Raw genomic sequence first — 17,114 nt, forward strand, 5'->3', positions numbered from 1 at the left:
TTTTGATCGTGATGATTTGGCTTAGATTTTTTGACATTCATCCTGGTACATACTGGTCTTAGGAATGAGTCCAAAACTCTACTTCCACTCCAGTTGTGATCTCATTTCACTCCCAACATTTTCTTCAAGTTTTTAACAACTACGTGGTGTCAAAATCATTATCAGGCATCTGAAGAGGAGGATTATAGTCAAGCAAATTCATTATGCTTGTGTTTTTGGTTCTGGGGAGAGGGTGAGTCAAGGGACTTGAGAGGAGTTATGTATCGGGTTATGATTATCTGTATTTCCTCTGGCTATTTTTCTTTTTCTTTTGGAAAGAGCAGTGCATCTTACTTCTGGTTGCTAATATTTCCTAGTTAATCTCAGTTCTTAAGTAGGTAATGTGTTTGATAGCCATTCAACTTTTCGTAGGAAATAACACCCATTTTGCCCATTGGCAAACCTTCAAATTCAGAAGTCCAAAGTGTAACCCATGAGGCAGACCTTATCAAACTTGATGTTTAGAGCAAGGGGGATCAAAACACAAGGCCATTCTGTAAATCGATCTCGTGGGATTAATAACATGATCTTTTTTTCTATACAGATTAGTTTGAAGGTCAATTTTCCCTGTAACTCTAGTAGTAGGGGGTAGGTTACCATCAAATATAATCTTTCTTGAATACTACTTGCTTTTTGATGGATACCAACTCGCAAGTCATTTGAAAAGCATGAGTTCTTTAACTGAGCATTCAAAGATGATCGTCTCATGGTATTGTATTTATTCAAAAAAAAAATGAGTTCATCTCCTGGAGCACAAAACAGGTTATTGAACAATGAAACTTTACTGTCATTAGTTTGAGTCTCCAGAAGAACGTATGTAAAAAAAAGCATATAAAAGTGGCGACTGAAAAGTACATGTTTCCCACACGCTTTAAAGTTCTCCAAACAATAAACCTCTGGAAATGCTTAATCCTTCAAAATTTGAAGGAGAGTCAATCAGTATAATGACCCCTAACTACCACTTTTTCCATTTAAATTTTTACTACCACTTTTCTACTTTCCAAGAAGCCCATCCGGAACTCAGCAGCCGTCCTCAGAAAAAAGAGTTGTCACCAAAACGATGCATGCAAGTCAGAGCTCTACGCCAAAAGAATAGGCACTCTTTATCATTGCCAAATTATCTACTCAGGAATTCGATGCATGTAAGGCTACTTACTCCACAAAGCTAAGAAAATTCAGTCATCCTTTTTTTGGCTTTGCAGCGAGAAAATGGGATCACTCAGATGATGATCATCAGCAGAATTTGCAGTAAGAGAGCTGTCATCGCCGCTTACTGCAGATGAATCACTCTGCCTGGTGTTTGTGGTCAACTTGGATTGAGAGGTAGGAAGCTGAGTGCCAAGGTTCTTGCTCACTACGTTTTTATAAACGGCAAGAGCTTGAGACATCATGCTAGCAGGATCAGAAGCATTTGTAGGAAGCAACAACGTTGTGCCCTTCAAAATTGATACAAGCAAACGGAAAAAATAACAAAGTTAGCAAACAACATACACATGACAGCTGACACAAATATAATGTAACAATTGTGCTTCACCTCCTTTGCAATATTACTGAAGGCTTGGATATACTGCTCTGCAATCCTCAAACTTGCTGCCTACAAACCAAATATTGGAAGTTGTAAGTGTGACAGAATGGCAAAGGTACAATTAAATGAGATATTGACAATCCAATGGAGAAAACTTTGCCATAAGCTGGTGCACTGTAAGTGTGGGAAGCAGCCTGCTATTCCACTTCCATACGTACCAGAAGAAGGGGCAGGGAGGAAGAAGAAAGTAAAGACAAAAATCAGAGCCAGATCAGGACCAGCACTACTGGTGTTTCAAGAATCTCACCTCTGCACCGCCATGCTCTTTAAGGGTTTCTGACACCATTGCAATTCCTTTTGCTGTAGCTTGTGCCCTGGCAAGGATTGCTTCTGCTTCACCTGATTCATTCAACAGGGAGAGAAAATGAATGAGGAGAACCAGTGAAGCTGAGATTGACCCCAAAAAGTAAAAGGTCACCATAAATGGACTAGTTAAATGTTTTATGTAACTTGAAACACCTTGAGACAATACATTTTCTATCAGGCACCTCAGCACCACATTAAGGCACCAAAATGCAGTAGTGGACCATGATGAACATCATTTGTCGCCTTTAAGACAAGAGAGAACACACATGCACATACGTAATCAATCCACTAGACCTTATCCAACAGTCGCAACTCGCAATGGTAGGTGAAAAGTATGTTCTCAACAAAACTTCTAGATTTTCTTTTGAGAATATCACTGGCTAAACAGCTCAACTCTTCTTTGTTGACCATGATAAAGGGAAGTTCAATCTCACCAAAGTGCATGGAATAAGAGACATTATAGTAAACAAACCTTGCGCTCTATTGACTTGGTCCATTTTTGCAGCTTCTGAGGCAAGGATCACTGAACTCTTCCTTCCATCTGCAATATTAATATTTGCCTGCCTTTCTCCTGTTATAGTGTCAAAAAAATATCGTCGTTGAAAAGGAAAAAGAAAAACCTGCATGAAAAATTGAAATACTAGAAATTCTAGAAAGGAAGTAGAGTGATTTTACGTTGGCATGGTAATCATTTAGTTACTAAGTTATCAGCCTAAGGAGACTGTATATAGTAAGAACAGATCGAGTCTTTATGTTGATGGAAAAGCTTTTCGATAGATCTACTTGCAAATGTACAATAAGCTGGTCTGTCCCTGATGATATCAGAATAAGGTATTCCCAGAGGGTTTTTATTAAGGGGTATCAAAATATAAAGTAAAAAAGTAAATGCTGCTATCAAGGATGAAACACACAACCTCAAACTACTTTTGCAACCCCTTAACCACTACATTATACCTTCAACTTTTGTCAAGATGAATATATATATATATATATATATATATATACCTTCAACACTTGTATATATATATATATTCATTAAATATAATTTTGACCTAAATACACAATGCAATTTTTTGACGAAGGGGTGTCGCTTGACACCCCTTGCCCTAGGGTAGCTCCGCCCCTGGGTATGCCTCTTCAACCGCAAAGGCAGACCTACCAATCAGAATTCTAACACAAATACTGCATTGCAAACTAGAGGATCAATTACCTTCTGACTCCAAAACTTGCGCCCTTTTTTTACGTTCTGCTTCAGCCTGCATCTCCATAGCAGCTCTAACACCGCGAGGAGGAGATATATCCCCTGAAAAGAGAAGGATAGCATACATACTCAGCAATATAAAGTCAGACATTTTCTGCAATGATGGAAAAATCGACAGACTAACCCACATACTTATTTCATATCGAAGACATTTCAAGCCCCAATCTTTTGCAGCCTCGTTAATAGCCATCTACAATAAAAGCGCACATCAGAGGGATCAAACTCAAGCATCGAAGGTGCAGAACTAAAAAAAAAACATTTGGGATGCTTCCTAAATCAACACTCAAAAGTATTGCACGTCACTTCAGGTAAAATTTGACAGTATAGGGATCAGATGAAAAAATTGTTAACTCACACCTAAATAAGTTGATGTACTAATACAGATCAATCACTAACGTCAATATGGCCATATAAGAATGCAGAAATTACTTGATGGTTACTCTAGAAACACCACCCAAATAAACCATATGCAATAGGTACAGAACTTGATGATGATAATGGTCATTCAACAAGCGACTCTGGATTCATGTGCAGATTGATAGTGAAATGAAGTTGAAGTAAGCAGTATCTTGACGGTGAGGACAAAACATTTTTAAAAACACAGAGAGATAACTTATATTTTCACGTGCACAATTAATTTCACCAGAATAATCATAGAACCTTGGACCAGCAGTAATTTCTCTTTTAACTTTGAGTTCCATTCCAGAGGTTCTATCTGATTTCATGATACACACCAAAATGGTACAGCAAAATAACTTCTCAAATGTGGCTTTTATGGCTAAAAACAATTGAAACTGCTTCTTCAAAGTTCAAACCAATGTTCTGTTTTTACCCTCCTTTACTTTTCACGAATATCATTTCTTATTCTCTGAGATTTATTAAGCATATAAATTCTTCATTATTTTGATAAAATTTCCATCTAAAAGTGTCACGAGACTCTTGCTTTTAAAGTTGCAGTTACTCTCACCCTTCACAAATGTGCCAGATGAAAATGCACTCAATATAATCAATTCAGCAGAAAAGTAGACTCAAGAAGCTCACATATCATGCAATTCACAGAAAAGAATCAGTATAGATGGATATTGGCACTCTCATCATGGATGGAGTCTTAACTATTACCAATTTATCTTTTATGAGTGTGTGGTTATATTGGAGTTTCTTCTTAACGTCGTTCTTAGACACCTTATATGGTAGGATTCCCCTTAGATCGACCCTTAACAGCCAAGTTGACCAATTTATTTAAGTAGTAATTAACTTACATTTTAGTTATTACTCCCTCTAGTCCATATTAAGTGAATTTGTGAGCAATAGAAAAAAGAATAGGACATAAATTGAACACCACTTTCCACTTAGTCCCTTTAAGGTATACTCAAACTATTCTTGAAAATAGAAATAATTCAAAGTACATACAATACATAAATATGAACAATTAACTCTCTTGAACTTATCACCTAGAAAATGTAAATGGAGGGAAAATGGAAATATACAACTACTCTACTGAACATTGAACAATAAGCTTATTTTGAACATTGATAAAAGGCTCAAAAGTGCAATTATTATAGACTAGAGGGAGTAAAAAAAAATAACCAAGCTCACACAAAGAAGGGCAAAAACAGAAAAACAACAGATTACACACACAATAAAGATAAAGACAGAAACACTACAAGGAAGACCATAAACGATTAAATAAACATTACAATCTTCTATAACATGTCTTCACCTCCCCAAAAATGACTCTTTCTCAATAAAACTTGGGAAAATCTTACTGTCAAAAGATGGCAATTGTCAATTCTTCAAAAAGTCAATTTTATATCCATTTTGACCTGATTTTTACTCTAATAAACCAATTCCTCAGTTCTATGTCAATAATAAAGCATAATCAATATATGGTACATAAACTATGACAAAGGACTTTGATACTTAAAAAGGCAGTTAAAAGGGGAATTACAAAGAGAATCGTAATTCAGGACAGCAGGAAATACCAACAGGACATAATTAATACACAAACTCTATGTCAACATGACTGAGACAAGCTTAAACGGAGATACATGAACAGTGAAGATTCATATTCTGTTGACTGTTGTATATTTTAAAAGGCGCATATGTTTTACATCACAATTTTTAAAAGTAACAATGTCTTATTAAAGTAAAACCGCAGCAGCCAGGTGCTGAATTACATATAACCACAATTTTCTCCTTTAACACTGACGCGTAATGAGAAGTCTAAGAGAGAGACCAAAAAGATTAATTTAGTAGAAACATCAGGAAGATCATTAGGACTACCAATTACTTGCAGTTTGGAATCCTAAAGTATAAAAAGTTGAGAAAGGTTGAGACAATGGCAGAAAAAGTTTTCATTAATGAGTAAAGAAGTCCTGATAAAGGCATTTTCAAGTGCACCAAGCCCCCAAACATGCGTGCATCGGCAAGAGTGACAGAGAAGCTGAAGACACGACAATGAAATTTCTAGAGGAAGACATGTAACGGGATAAAGAAGTTTCATCTAATGAATTGAAATGTTGTCACATCTAGTTATGGAGTTCTTGGATTGAAGACTCAAGAACATTCAGCAACACAGACTTAAGAAAGTGGCTCAGAGGTTCAGTAATGAGAACACTAGGTAGGGAAGACAGTGAATGCAGAAAAGTATGATAAGGAGGAATACATAACTGGAAACACCACTTCACCTTATGAATGCAAACTATAGTGAAATATCATTACAGGATGGGAAGTGTTTAGCCGTTACATCACATTTATGGACCAAGAGAAGCTTGTTAAAGCACTGCCGGTGCGTGGATGAATTCGTAAGTGTCAAATACTCGAGTATTTTCCACATATCAAGCCAGAAAAAGATAGCATTGACCAGACATACAGAGAAAAAGATGGTGGATCATTATAAAGCCTATGATTCAAATGAACATACAAGATCAAAAGATAGAAGACCCTCGGCTCAAATGTATCAAACCCAGATAAAAGAAGAAAAAGATAGCAGAAGTTCAAATTTGATAAATTATTTTATAGAGCGATTATCACCTGAGCAAAGGTGAACACATGAAGTCTATAGGCAGGGGAAGTGTTTTTTTCCTAGGAAGTTCTTCTAACACAAGTTACTGAAAATAGAGGATAGGACTGCTAATATCTCTCTGTTTGGATACAAAGAGCACCGAGAAAGGCTTGCTTGTTCACGTAGCTGGCGGTAAAGGCGGTGATACTACCACTAGTTATTGTGAGTGAATGTGAACCATCAACCATTTATTAGTGCGTTATAAAGTTGCAAAACCTCCTATAGGTGGATAATTAACATAACATGCACTAGTTGAACCAAAAGTCCATGCCTTTACAATGTGTTCTTTTGGCATTTTAAAATTTCAGAGCGGAATCTATCCTTCCCACCAAATTCAGCATTTCTTGAGTAGTAGAGTTGTTTAACATATGAAACAAGGTTCTATCAGGTGGATCTATCAACCTTATGTGAAACTTGTAATATTCAAGATAAGTTAATCATCAATTCTCTAAATAACTAGCTCAAATCTTACAAGTGGAAACTATATACAACCTTCATCTCAAGCACGAAGAACTACATCCAATAAATTGCATAGGCAATTCACTTACTTCCAGTTTCAGATACCCACAATCGTAAGTGAAGGAACTGATCAAACAACCCTCAAGTTATCCTATTTGACCAAAAAATATATAGATACTCGACACATGCTATTAATGGGGATGAGGAGAAACAGTAAGGAAGGGGCTAGACATTATTTGGAACATAAACTAGTAAAAGGCTCACCACTATCTTTTCATTCAAAGTGTCCCTTTCCTCAAAGGTCTTGTCCAGTGTGATCTTACCAAGCTCACTGCGCATAGTTGTTTGTGCTAGCTGAATTACCGCATAGAGTGGATTCTCAACCCCATACGAGGCCAATTTAGGGTCCACAATCTACAGTTAAACAACAAACATAAAACATTTCCACATTTCCAAGAGTGTACAATCAATAATGTCTCAATCCAAAATTAGTTAGAGCTTTCTAACCTTGACATAAAGAACACCATCAATCAAAATGCTGACATTGTCTTTGGTGATGGCGGATTGATCAGGTATAGGAATAGCCTCTTCTTTGAGCGAGTGAACATAAGCAATTTTATCGACAAAAGGAATCAACACATGAATTCCAGGAGTCAAGGTCTTAGCATACTTCCCAAATCGCTCAACAACATATGCCTTTTTCTCAGGCACAATTCGTACTCCCCAATTAACGGGCGGCGGAATTTCATATCTTCATAAAAAAAAAACACAACGTTTTCACAGAAAACAATATAACACTTAAAATTATAGCAATACGAAAAAGAGGATTAACTTATTTTACCTCACACTAGGGTCACGAGCATTGCGAAAATGGCGGACCGGTGTGAAGAACGGGGAGAGCTGACGTGGAGGGATTTGAGCGGATAGAAGAGAGGACTGCTTTAGAATCGGCGAAGAGAAAGTGGAAACGGCTCTGCAGGTAACAACAGGCGTCGACTGCAGCAAGTGATTCAGCAGCCGGAGCTTGCTGAGGGAGTTCGATCTCGCCGTGTTCATTGAGGTAGAATGAATTGGATGCCGGAATCGGACGGTGGAGAGAGAAAAAGACGGTCGATCGGTCCGACGGAGGGGAGTTTTCACGTTTATAAAGCCCTAGTAAAACCCATTACCCAAGTCACACAATTTGTCATTTCTCGCCTATTGTACCGTATGGGGTAGTTGGTTAGGTTGGATATGGAAACTTCATTATGGATTTTTGGTTTTCAAATTAAAAAATTGTAATATTTTGAATTTGGATCATTTTCTTAATTGCGATTTCAGATTAATGGATTTTATTATTTTTTTTTAAAAAAAATTGACTCGATAAGTTGAGTTTTTCTTCCTGTAATAATTGTCCGAAGATCCAATTTCTCATTTAAACCATAATTATCCAAATAAAATGTTAATATACTAAACGAATAAGATCATTAAAAAGAAATTATTTATTTGAACAAAATAAAATCATATTTAAAAAACCATATTTTTTTTAAATGTATATTGAAGTTTGTCATATTTTATAACTTTTTCTTAAATAAATTATACTACTTATGTATAATTTATATTTAACTCTACTACATTTGATCTTTATTTGTCGCAATTCCTTAAACTACTGTGAAAAATATAGTCACATTGAACTATCTTAATTTGCACCGTTCATTAGAGTAATATAGTATATTTTGTTAGTAAAAAATTTACGAGATAACAAAATTATAAGATTATAATTGAAAATAAAATAAAGAAATAAAATCTCTTAACGCGCGGATATCTCACTCTCTTTAAAAATATTCAAGTCCACTGTAGTCTGCAACAAATGTTTTTTACCAGTCTAGCAATAGTCTTTCTTGATTTGTCTCCTTCAGAATACAATAACCTAATTACAAAGTGTAACTCAACCGACTCTGGACAAAGTTGAGTCTACAGCTCCACAAAAATAACAATACCTCCTTTCAATTAATAAACTCTCTTTTTGACTAACTTTTATGTACATTATATTTTGTTATCTGCTTCAAATTAAATGAAGATCACCATTATATATAGTTAAAAAGTCTTCCTAACAATGAATTAAAAAATAATAAAAATAGTAAATAGAAAAAATAAATGACTTATAAGTTACCTATGTTATAAAATATAATAAAAAATTGAAATAACGGAGATTGAATAAAAAGAATTAGCTGTCATGGTTGACCAGCTTCTGCCACCAACAGTAAACTCCAATGAACCAACGTTTCGTAACCATCAAATAAAGGATAATAATGCCCAAGGACAATAATCATCACAAGTGAGTAATTAGGCACAAATGCCTATTGTTGCAGCAACGAAATAAAGGTTGCTTCAATGAACAAAAGATACTTGTTAATGTATCAAGTTGAAGGTGCAAATTATTGTGCATTTTTTTTAATCATAAAATATTATTAACAATTAAAAATCTGATACACCTATAGAGCATCTAAAATTCCTAGCCACCTTCTAAGAAAAATTTTATTTCTTTTAAGCCTTCATCTAGATAAAAAACTAGTTACATGAAAAAATGTTGAATTAATATTGTAATATTAAAATGTTTACACTATCGTATTGATTGATTTATCAATATAACATATATATGGATTTATGTACAACATATAAGAATAAATATAAGATATGATTTGACAAATCATGTTCAACCTTAATTTAATGGAAAATGATAAAAAATAATCATAAACTATTTGAAATAGCTTAAATATACCCTTAAATTATATTTCGGCTCAAATATATCCTTCACGCTATAGGATTAAAAATACTTTTCTCATTAATAGGATCTGATAAACGCTACTTGGATGCCATGTGTATACTATATGGCATGCCACATAAGTCAATAGAGTTCCACTCATGCCACGTAGAAAATAAACTTACCCCTAATTTCCCCAATTTTCTCTATTTCTCTAAGAATTTAAAAAAGATTTCACTGAAGAACGTAAAACCCCTTTTCCTTAGACTTATGTATTTTGTGAAATCGTTCTAAGGAAATAGAGAAATGAGGAAAAGGGGTTCTTTCTTCAGCGAAATCGTTTCTAAATTCTACGGTAAATAGAGAAAATTGGGGGAAATTAGGAATAAGTTTATTAGTCTACGTGGCATGAGTGGAACTCTATTGACTTATGTGGCATGTCATGTGACATCCACATGGCATCTTAGTAGCATTTAATCAATTATGTTAATGAAAAGGGTATTTTTGACGCTATAGTTTGACGATAAAAATATATTTGAGCCAAAATATACTTGAAGGATATATTTGAACTATTTCTGATAGTTCAAAAATATTTTTGACCCTTTTCCACTTCATTTAATAAAGTGAAAAGAAATTTCACCAATATAATGACTCGGTGATAACTGATAATCGAACAACTACACCTGCACATTAGGATTAATATTTGATCTCACAAAAATCACGATTAAAAAAATTCTTTAATTAGTTGGAGATATTTTTGTTGGCGAGTATTTTCTTTCATTGATAATATCAGGTTAATAATAATTTATAGAACCAAAGACAACAAAGGGATATGTAATAGTATGTTACATACTTCGACTCTAATTGTATGCAAACTATTATTGCCAATGACCAATTATTTGCTCTTTTTGCGAACATTTTTTGGATATTCGAATGGAAATTGCAGCGAGAAATTAAGCCAGTGTTACAGAATTTGGGTTTAAATTTTAAAAAAATTATTTCAAATATCTATTTGATTATCATATTGTGAAAAAAGAAATGTCTTTTGAGGGAAATCTCACCTCCACTAATAAAATTATAGAAAGAAAATAATTTCAAATAAAATGCATATTCAAACACAATTGTAAGTTAAAAAAAACATAAGTTCAAAAAGTTTAAAATTTCAAATTTAGAATCTATAATCAGATAAGAACTAAGTATACATGGGAGCTAAGCGGATTTATTTTTTTTTTTTTTTTAAAAAAAGTAAAATCTTTAGGCTCAAGTGTTGCCACATCTATGCCATCACGTCCTTATTTTGCCTTGTTCTAGTTTGCCACTTCATGTTGGTCATTGCAATTTGCACACATTACTTTGGTGTCTATCGAAGTCTCCGTCATTGCGGTCTAATTCGTAAGTTTTAAAGATGGGTCCTTAAATTAAAGATCCATCTCTTCTTCACATCATTTTATTGGTATTTTTTTTTCAGCTTGACTAATATCATAACTTGTTTAACATATCGAGTATATTATTAATATTGTGAAATAGGCATATTATCATTACCTTTGAATGAATTCCTACATTGTAAATACTTTTTACATTTTCAATATATAAATTAACTCTAATTTCATATTTCATACATAATTTTAGTAATTTTTATATAAACTATGCAATGTAACAATTGTATAAGGTCCGTGCTTTGCATTAGCCTTTGTCGAATATCTGTTCAAAACAAATTACTAAACGATTCAAAATAATTAGGCTAAATTATGTATTATACATTAGAGATCACTTAATTAGGTGATCTCTAATACATAATAAATAATTTTAGCATTAACCGTCAACTTAGAACAGATTAGAATTTTGTGTAAATAGCTTATGGTACATAGTAACATTAAACAATAAACAATAATAGCTTGCTGTTATACTTCTAACAACTTCAAAAATAAACTATTCATCAAATATAATATTTTTAACGATAGTATCATTAATCACTCATCTCAAACTAGAATCTATTGTACTAAAAATTAAATAAACTCTAAGTAGAATGTATAACAGTCAATAGAAATATAGAGATCCCAAATACAGCACTTAACTTATGTAATTAAAGACTACCCCCATGTGCTCCTAATTAGCATACATGAAAGACTACTCACCTAAGCCATGTTTATCGCCAGGCATGGATCATAGCGAGTTCTTTGAATCTATATTTTTATTTAATGTAGAATATTAAAAAAAAATAACAACAAAATCAGAAAATATGAATCATAATTTTAAAAATATAATAATTCAGCAAGAAAATTTTAAAAGTTTGAAGTCATAAAATTTGAATCTTGTATTCGCTCGTTCAGTAGCGTTGCCATATATAGTTTAGGGCTGTCAATCTGGCACCATTTATCAAAAAATTATATTATGTATATAGAAAATTGTTCAAAACATACGTGTCAAAAAATTCTTTATGTAAATATATATTAAATCTTGTATATTCATAACGAAATTTCTATTGAAGAAGGTGTCACTTGAACATTGTGGCATATGTGTAAATAAGATAACTAGTTAGTTGAGAATTAGTTATGAGTTAGTTATAGTTGTTATATGTATTAGTTATTGTATATATATACACTGATGTAAATAAGCATGATTAACACTTTAGAATACTAATACAATTCTGTTCTGATTCTTCTTAGACTGCATCTTCATCTCTTCTTCTTCCTTTCTACTTCTTCTTCTTCCTTTCTACTTCTTCCTCTTCATGCTGTTCCTATCTTGATTCACTGCACAATTTCTGATTTTGTCACTGCGCGATAAATGATTCTTAAGAAGTGAAACTAAGGAAAAAAAAACTCCCCCGACTTGCTCGCTCCACGCTTGTCTCAGCAGAGCCAAGTCCTGAGAGGACCAAAAAACACAGCTAGGACGACACTGTCTCATCCATATAATTAAATCAAATATGAGCCTAATTGACATCCGTATCCCAATTCAACAGACTCACTTATCTTCTCAATTATCAATAATTAGAAGAAATTAGGTCTTATTTATAAAAAAGTGTCGGTGGACATATTAGTATAATTAGGTCTTGTTTTTGTCCATTCATTCTGTATGTATATCACGAATATCCTACCAATTCCACTTTTGTTTGTTCTTACTAATCCTCAATCATAATTAAATAAATTAAGATTACATGCACTTTTATATATATATATATATATATATATATATATATAGAAAAATCGAATTGCAGTACATAATCTACAATAATTTCAAATCTTTTTAGGAGTTGTTCTGATATTAAACTCCGACCACAGACGAGGCAATAGTTGTCTATGTCATGAAAATAACGTCACATAGCATATACATGTGCTTCCCTGTCATTATTTCTTAGCATAACAGATAAGAATAATTGCCGCTTACGTGGAACGTGAACAACCAATTGGCTGCTTTGATCAACAAGACACGTGGCTTCATTTGAATGTTGTACAAGCGTACCCGCTGCATAAGCCTGTGGTGCTGCTGTACGGGAACAAACAAACGGGTCGACCCGATGGCAACTCTGGTATCGGTTTCTCCATATTTAGGAACTCCACCACTTCTTCCATAGTAGGCCTTCCTTTGTTCTCGTTCAACGTACAGAGCAACCCGATATCCAATGCCCGAATCGCCTGCTCCAGGTTCACGACCGCGCCCATTCTACGATCCACTAGAGTTTCCTTCTGTTGTACCTCATGCATTGCCCATGCAAGATCCAATAAGTCCCGTTCTCCCGGGTTGGACTTCCAGCTCCGACCCGCAATGATCTCAAGCACGACTACTCCGAACTCGAACACATCAGCTGTCTGACTCACCATGGCCTCAAACCGGGTTGACCCGGCTGAAGTAAGCACAAACCCGAAATCACCAACTACTGCTCTGAAGCTCACGTCAAGAAACACACTGCTACTTTTAACGTTTTTGTGAGCGAGTTGCTTTGAATGAAGGTAGACAAGAGAATCTGCTAAATCTTTAAGGACCTTAAAACGCCTCGTCCAAGGCAAGACGCCAACGCCAAACAGCCACTTATCGAGGCTTCCATTTGGGATGAAATCGTACACAATTATTGTTTCTTGGTTGTCATAGCACCAACCTCTAATCGGGACCAAATTCGGGTGACGAATTCTGGTGATAGCCTTGATTTCCTTGTGAAATTGACGCTTTTCAAACCCGTGTGTGTTGAAAAATTGAGTTAAAAATCGTTTTACAACAACGTTGCACCCGTTTAGTATCGTGGCCTTGTACGTAATGCTCTTCTCATCACTGCCTAATATTTGTAACTCGCTGAAATTCCTTGTTGCGATGGAGATCTCAGCTATTGTGAAGCGGCGTGCCTTGTTTGGTGGCCGTGGTCTCTGCTTTTTCTCAGGCAGAGGGAATGCTTCGTCAGAATTGTTATCTCGCTTGTAGCTACTGAAATAGAGGTTAATAAGAACGACTACCAGAAGAATGACAACAGCAAGGAAAATAAAGAAACTATTAGGCGTTTTCCGATGAAGATTTTCAGATTGTGTGCTATTTTGAAGCATGATTTTGTTCTGGCATGTCTCTGTTGAAGGAATTCGAAGCGAAGCTTGACTAATTGAGGTGAAATTCCATGACAAAATGTTGTGGATTTGTGTATGGTTTCCAGTAGCAGCTGAAAATCCAACAAACATATACTCATTCAAGTAAGGTGAAAGATCAAGTAAACCAGAGTAAACTGGTTTAGAAGGATATCCTCTGCCATCAGGTGCAAGACGAATTTCAACAAATCGCTTTCGCCCATCGTAAGATATCCAAACTCTGTGAACTGATCCGTCATTCAATTGAACTCCAGCGTCAGAAGCATTAATCGCTGCAGTTGAAACTATGCTACCCAAATTAATGCCCAAGTGATTATCATTCGGGTCACCAAATTCAGGATTCTTCCGTGTATCAAACTCAATAGCTACTGTTTTATAATCCTCATCGCACAAATCGTTCAGCATCCCAAGCCACGGACCAGCACGGCCAACAGTTAATTCATCCGGGACGATTATAAAAGTAAGACCACTACCACCTACATATTTCCCCTGATCTGACGCCTCATTGCCTGAATAGGACTTCACTTCAAATTGAAACGAGAAAGTCGTTTCAAAGGAAGCCGGTGTTTGAGTCTGAGGATCAAAGAAACGGATCGGTGAAGAATATATAGCTCGTCCTGCTAGATGCTTTAGATCATCACCTTCTCGCTCAGGATCAGGAATTTGAACGGATTTTTTTTCATCCGAGACGATAACACTACCAAGAAGTGTAACATCTTGCTTCAATCTCGGATTAATAGAACTGAAATCTCGAAAAGAGATATGCTTCGTCACATTAATTGAAGGTCCGTCCATGGACGAACCTAAATAACTATTAACTAATATGGCAAAGGAAAAGAAAAACCAGAAAAAATAATCCATGATGTGCTAATTCTTGGCTAGTGAAAAAAGTTCTTTTTGGGATTTGAATTATATTATCAATTCTCAAGGTTGTACATAAGGATGTGGTCTACAGATAACTTCATTTCACTTTCTTCCAAAGAGGAGAACTTAAAGTCCTCACTTACATAATGCAATTTTTTTTGTCCTATTTCAATTTCAGTAAACAAAATATAGTAATTCAGATGGAATGTAAATTATAATGCTTTAATGATTGAGGGGACTAGAGACGCATATTATGCTAAATTGGCTATATTATTGATAATAAATATGACAGAGACTTTACCCAACCATCCACGTCTTAAAATAAGTTTCTATTATCAACCTCCACAATTTCACATGAAGATTAATATCCACACGGAATATTTAACTCAAATTATTAGCACCACTAATAATTGTTAATTACATAATTGATGTATTTAGGTACCAATAATTGATAAAATCATGAATCATATCTGGAGTAAAACAAAATTATAAAGTGATGACTGATGAGTTGGCCAAAATTTGTGAGCCCAAGTCCTAAGATATGGACATGGAAGCAGATTGAAACACGAAAAAATCTTACCCAATTTTTTGAAGATATAATGTATATAACCAAACTAATGGTCGAATCGATTATGGAAAAAAAAAACACAGTTTTGATGAATCTATTTACGAAATATATCAAATGGGAAAACGGACAATGAAGTTTTTGGAGAAATAATTATAACATGTCTCAAGCACCAGGAGTCAATTGGATGGGTTGAATATAAATTTGGATGCATCAAAATGGGTCAAGACCATAAACGAATCAAACTCCAAATAAATTTAAATTTGTTTGGTTGAATTTAAATTTTGATGCATCAAAATGGGTCAAGACCATAAACGAATCAAACTCCAATTAAATTTAAATTTGTTTGGGCCAAAATGAGTTGGTCGAAACGGATTAGGTAACGGGTCATAACCCAACCCTTCTAATTTTTATTAAATTTTAATAGTTTTATTTGTTACTTTATAAGCTTTTAGTACCTAATAAAATTATTGTTTTTTCATTATTATAACTATATATAATATATAAAATAAAAAAAATGACAATTTCTCAAAAATCAATGGAATTTGAGTTACATATGAATCCAATTTATAATGGACTGAATAAGTTGAATTGAAATAGGTTAAGCTAGCAAATGGATAAGTCAATAACCAATCCAAATTAAAATGTGTTGTATCAGATTGAATGTGATTTTATCTCCCCAACTCACGCCCCGTCTTTTAAAACATGAATCATTTCTATCTTTTGTTAGATTTATATTCTTAAAAAAATGATGTGAGTAGGTTTTAATTTTACTCATTGACAATGTAAAATTAAAGAGTATTAGTACTTTATTATGATTTATGTTACATTTTAAAATGGGAAAAAGGGTCTGATATACCCCTCAACTTTCTCATTTGGAGCTGATATACCCCTCGTTATAAAAGTGGCTCATATATGCCCTTACCGTTATACAAACGGCTCACATATACCCCTGCCGTTACAAAATGGCTCACATATACCCTTCATTTAACGGATTTTAAAAAATTAATTTTAAATTTATATTTATTACTTCTAATTTATTCATATGGGATTATATTTTTTAGAAAAAAATAATAAAAATTTAGATTAAAATTATTATTTTTTCATTTCCGTTAGAGAAAAAGGGTATATGTGAGCCATTTGTTTACAAGTAGGGGTATATATGAGCCACTTTCATAACAAGGGGTATATCAACTCTAAATAACAAAGTTGAGGGGTATATCAGACCCTTTTCCCTTTTAAAATTAGAAAGCACCTCAAATTTGTCCTCGTAACTTAGTGAGCGGAATGAATATTTTATTTTTCAAATCAATATATGCGACACATTTGATACGTGTATAACACCGTTTTTCTGTTCATTTATCCTCATTCTTCTTCCTTCTTTTTCTTATTTTTTCTTATATTCTCTAAATCGAGTTTGAAGATGACATATGTGTAGTTGTGACCATTTTTAGTATAAACTTTATGCGCTTTTCAAAAATCGTTATAACTTTTTTTGGACATAATCTGTTAGAGGGTATTAGTTTTACTCTAACTTAAAACAGGAATTAAATAAATATTCGAAATTTGAAGTGTATAACTAATTAGGGCCCGTTTGGCCATAAATTTTCCAAATAATATTTGGGAAAAATTTGGCAAATAATGTTTGTCCATACAA

General features: G+C 34.1%; 2 protein-coding genes across 3 annotated transcripts; both read right to left on the reverse strand.

Annotated features, from left to right (window-relative positions):
• Positions 1-721: 721 nt before the first annotated feature.
• On the reverse strand, positions 722-7,953 carry LOC107015126 (stomatin-like protein 2, mitochondrial). Its single transcript, XM_015215304.2, has 9 exons — positions 7,556-7,953; positions 7,222-7,465; positions 6,979-7,128; positions 3,324-3,381; positions 3,141-3,233; positions 2,403-2,501; positions 1,872-1,963; positions 1,574-1,633; positions 722-1,475 (listed from the first exon to the last, which is right to left on the reverse strand). Exons 1-9 carry the CDS (start codon positions 7,768-7,770, stop codon positions 1,215-1,217), a joined length of 1,272 nt encoding a protein of 423 aa, XP_015070790.1. The 5' UTR covers positions 7,771-7,953; the 3' UTR covers positions 722-1,214.
• Positions 7,954-12,007: 4,054 nt separating this feature from the next.
• LOC107014837 (L-type lectin-domain containing receptor kinase VIII.2-like) lies at positions 12,008-15,098 on the reverse strand. Of its 2 annotated transcripts, none has more exons than XM_015214940.2 (2): positions 12,848-15,098; positions 12,008-12,210 (listed from the first exon to the last, which is right to left on the reverse strand). In XM_015214940.2, exon 1 carries the CDS (start codon positions 14,887-14,889, stop codon positions 12,898-12,900), a length of 1,992 nt encoding a protein of 663 aa, XP_015070426.1. In that variant the 5' UTR covers positions 14,890-15,098; the 3' UTR covers positions 12,008-12,210; positions 12,848-12,897. The 2 variants fall into 2 exon arrangements, with proteins under 2 accessions (XP_015070426.1, XP_015070427.1); XM_015214941.2 differs by having other exon boundaries at positions 12,008-12,233.
• Between the last annotated feature and the right edge of the window lie 2,016 nt (positions 15,099-17,114).

The sequence above is a fragment of the Solanum pennellii genome, chromosome 3, assembly GCF_001406875.1.
Source record: "Solanum pennellii chromosome 3, SPENNV200".
Classification (NCBI taxonomy): domain Eukaryota; kingdom Viridiplantae; phylum Streptophyta; class Magnoliopsida; order Solanales; family Solanaceae; genus Solanum; species Solanum pennellii.